The sequence below is a fragment of the Arachis duranensis genome, chromosome 6, assembly GCF_000817695.3.
Source record: "Arachis duranensis cultivar V14167 chromosome 6, aradu.V14167.gnm2.J7QH, whole genome shotgun sequence".
Lineage (NCBI taxonomy): Eukaryota > Viridiplantae > Streptophyta > Magnoliopsida > Fabales > Fabaceae > Arachis > Arachis duranensis.
Window position 1 is genome coordinate 52,082,122 of NC_029777.3, and position 2,965 is coordinate 52,085,086.

At 35.2% G+C, this 2,965-nt stretch overlaps 1 protein-coding gene across 1 annotated transcript in view; it reads left to right on the forward strand.

Annotated features, from left to right (window-relative positions):
• The window catches only part of LOC107493808 (probable glycosyltransferase At5g03795), a 3,353-nt gene extending 890 nt beyond the window's left edge, over positions 1-2,463 (forward strand). Inside the window, exons 2-4 of the mRNA XM_016114850.3 lie at positions 708-952; positions 1,054-1,402; positions 1,519-2,463. Of these exons, the coding sequence (XP_015970336.1) occupies positions 708-952; positions 1,054-1,402; positions 1,519-2,187 (1,263 nt within the window). The 3' untranslated portion in view covers positions 2,188-2,463. The remainder of the gene's footprint in view (positions 1-707; positions 953-1,053; positions 1,403-1,518) is intronic.
• The last annotated feature ends 502 nt before the right edge of the window (positions 2,464-2,965 follow it).

Genomic DNA, 2,965 nt, shown 5'->3' on the forward strand with positions numbered 1-2,965 from the left:
TATATTTAAGGAGGAAAGAATGTAATTAAAGCCGGAGATCCATGTTTCTTCTAATTGTGCATACTACACCGAGAATTCAAATGAATTGATTTTCTTTACTCTATTGGTATAACATCCGGATGAAAACGGAAAAGAATATTTTGTTACCCATAACATCACCTGCCTCATTCTATGTTTTGTGAGGGAAAAAAAAAGTTAGACTCATATTAGGATAAATTTTTATAATGAAATTATAAATGATTATAATAAATATTTGATATGTTTCTGTAACGATGACGAGAAATTTAAGGTCAACAAGCCCTGTTATTATCCTCGATATGAAGTACATATATTCTATTGTTTAATTTGCTTATTGGTGAGTGGAAGCATTGCAATTAACGCAATGTGCTGTATCAACGTGGATATATTTTGTAAAATCGTTGCCTCAGTGTGGCAATCCTAGGAAATAATAATTACAGATTTCGGACAATCCTTTTATCATATTGCAATTTTATTTTTATTTATTTTTTAATCCCAAGTAAAAAACTTGTCTCAATCTCTGCCTTAGTTTGCCTGAAACTTAATTTATTTTTTGTCTTCCAATAGTGTGTACTTCTATTGTTGGCAAATTGGATTTTTAGAAACTACTTGGTAGGTAGATTCAAACAAAGAAAATTGTACTAATTAAAAATCTTGTCATTGTGTTTTTTTTCCTCCCTCAAAAACAGAACACCACCGAGGGAATTCTCAATGCCTCCTCCAAAACCTGGCCCATCGTGGCTTCCATGAATGAATCTTATAACCCTATTGAAACACCGAGGCGGCAAAGAAAATTCAGCATTTTAGATAGAACTGAAGCTGGTCTACTACAAGCTCGAGTTGCAATTAGAGAAGCAAAAAACAGGAGTCAATTACAAGATATAGACTATGTTCCAATTGGACCAATGTATCATAATGCTAAAGCATTTCACAGGTAAGTAATGCCATTCCTGGTATAACAAAAATGTACCCATTTGATTTGATAGTGCCAAAATCTTAATCAATTGATACTAATTGTACAAATTGCTATGACAGGAGTTACTTAGAGATGGAGAAACTGTTCAGGGTATATGTGTACGAAGAAGGGGAACATCCTGTGTTCCATAACGGCCCTTGCAAGAACATATACTCCATAGAGGGGAGTTTCATCCATGGCATTGAGATGAACGAGCGATTCCGAACAAGAGATCCTGAGAAAGCACATGTATACTTCCTTCCTTTTAGCGTAGCAATGATGGTGCAATTCGTCTATGTACGTGACTCTCGTGATTTCGGACCCATACGAAAAACAGTCACTGACTATGTCAATCTCGTAGCCGGAAGATATCCATATTGGAACCGAAGCTTAGGTGCTGATCATTTCATGCTCTCTTGTCATGATTGGGTAAAGAGTTTTACACGAATATTAATATTCAATTATGTGTGTCTGATTTACTGAATGGAACTAGTAATAGAAGAGAAATGTAACAATGTTGCACAATATTTTTGTAATGTTTTCAGGGGCCGGAGGCATCATTTTCGGTACCAAACTTGGGGAAGAATTCAATTCGAGTGCTGTGCAATGCTAACACATCGGAGGGATTCAAACCTACAAAGGACGTGTCTCTTCCCGAAATAAATCTCCTAACGGGAACATTAGACGGTTTCCTTGGTGGGCCATCTGCATCAAAGCGTCCAGTTCTAGCTTTCTTTGCTGGTGGGCTTCACGGGCCCGTTAGGCCCGTTCTTCTCGAGCACTGGGAGAACAAAGACGAGGACATTCAGGTCCACAAGTACCTACCAAAGGATGTGGCCTACTACACAATGCTGAGGAAAAGCAAGTTCTGTCTGTGTCCAAGTGGGTACGAGGTTGCAAGCCCAAGGGTAGTTGAGGCAATTTACACTGGTTGTGTACCAGTGCTGATTTCGGACCATTATGTCCCTCCGTTCAGTGATGTGTTGAATTGGAAAGCGTTCTCCGTTGAGGTTTCGGTTAAGGATATTCCTAGACTGAAGGAGATTTTGTTGAGCATTTCTCCTAGGCAGTATATAAGGATGCAGAGAAGAGTGGGACAAATTAGGAGACATTTTGAGGTACATTCTCCACCAAAGAGGTTTGATGTATTCCATATGATCCTTCATTCCGTGTGGCTCAGACGGTTAAACTTTAGAATTCATGATGATCTATAACTTGGTAGCTTTTTTTTGTTGTTATGCCACTGGTGACAAAAATTAATTAGTTTCGGCGGTATGAGGTGGTACATGTGATTCTCTTCTTTGTCCTGTGTAAAATTATTCATAGAGGAAGCATAGGATTCCAATTTGCCAGTATGCCTGGATTCCAGTTCATTTTAATAATCTCCACCGTTCCTTTTTGGTAGTTTTATGTATGTAATCTGTAAGGTGTTTGCCTGATGACAAATTTATAGGTATTGATATGTAAAAAATATATAGTCATATAAAATTTATTTTCTACGTCAGCATCAGAATTTAAAAAAAAAAATAAATATCATATTACTAATTGTACTAACATACCTCTATAATTTAATAAAAATAAAAAATAATTTTTATTTAATTTTATAAAAAGATTTAAACATTTTTATTTTATTCTATTAGACAAAAATATTTTTTTTAAATTAATCAAATTTTAAAATCTAACTAATTCTAATTTAATATTTTTAAATAATTTAAACAACAGAACAAAAATATATCTGAAAAACAAAAAAATTAAAAGATTGTTCTTTTATTTAAGTTTTAGAAACTCTCTCTTTAATCACCGTTTTTAAAAATTTTTTAGTGTTCTTCATCTTCTCAAGAGTTTTTAGTGTTCTTCTCTTTTTTTTTCTTTTCTCTCTCTGGCGTCGCACTCAAGCTTTCTCCCTCTTTTTTCTCCGGTCTCATAATTAAGGTTGTCGTCGCAATTGAAGTTGTCATTGCATCAGAGATCGTCGCCATCTTGTGCGTTTCA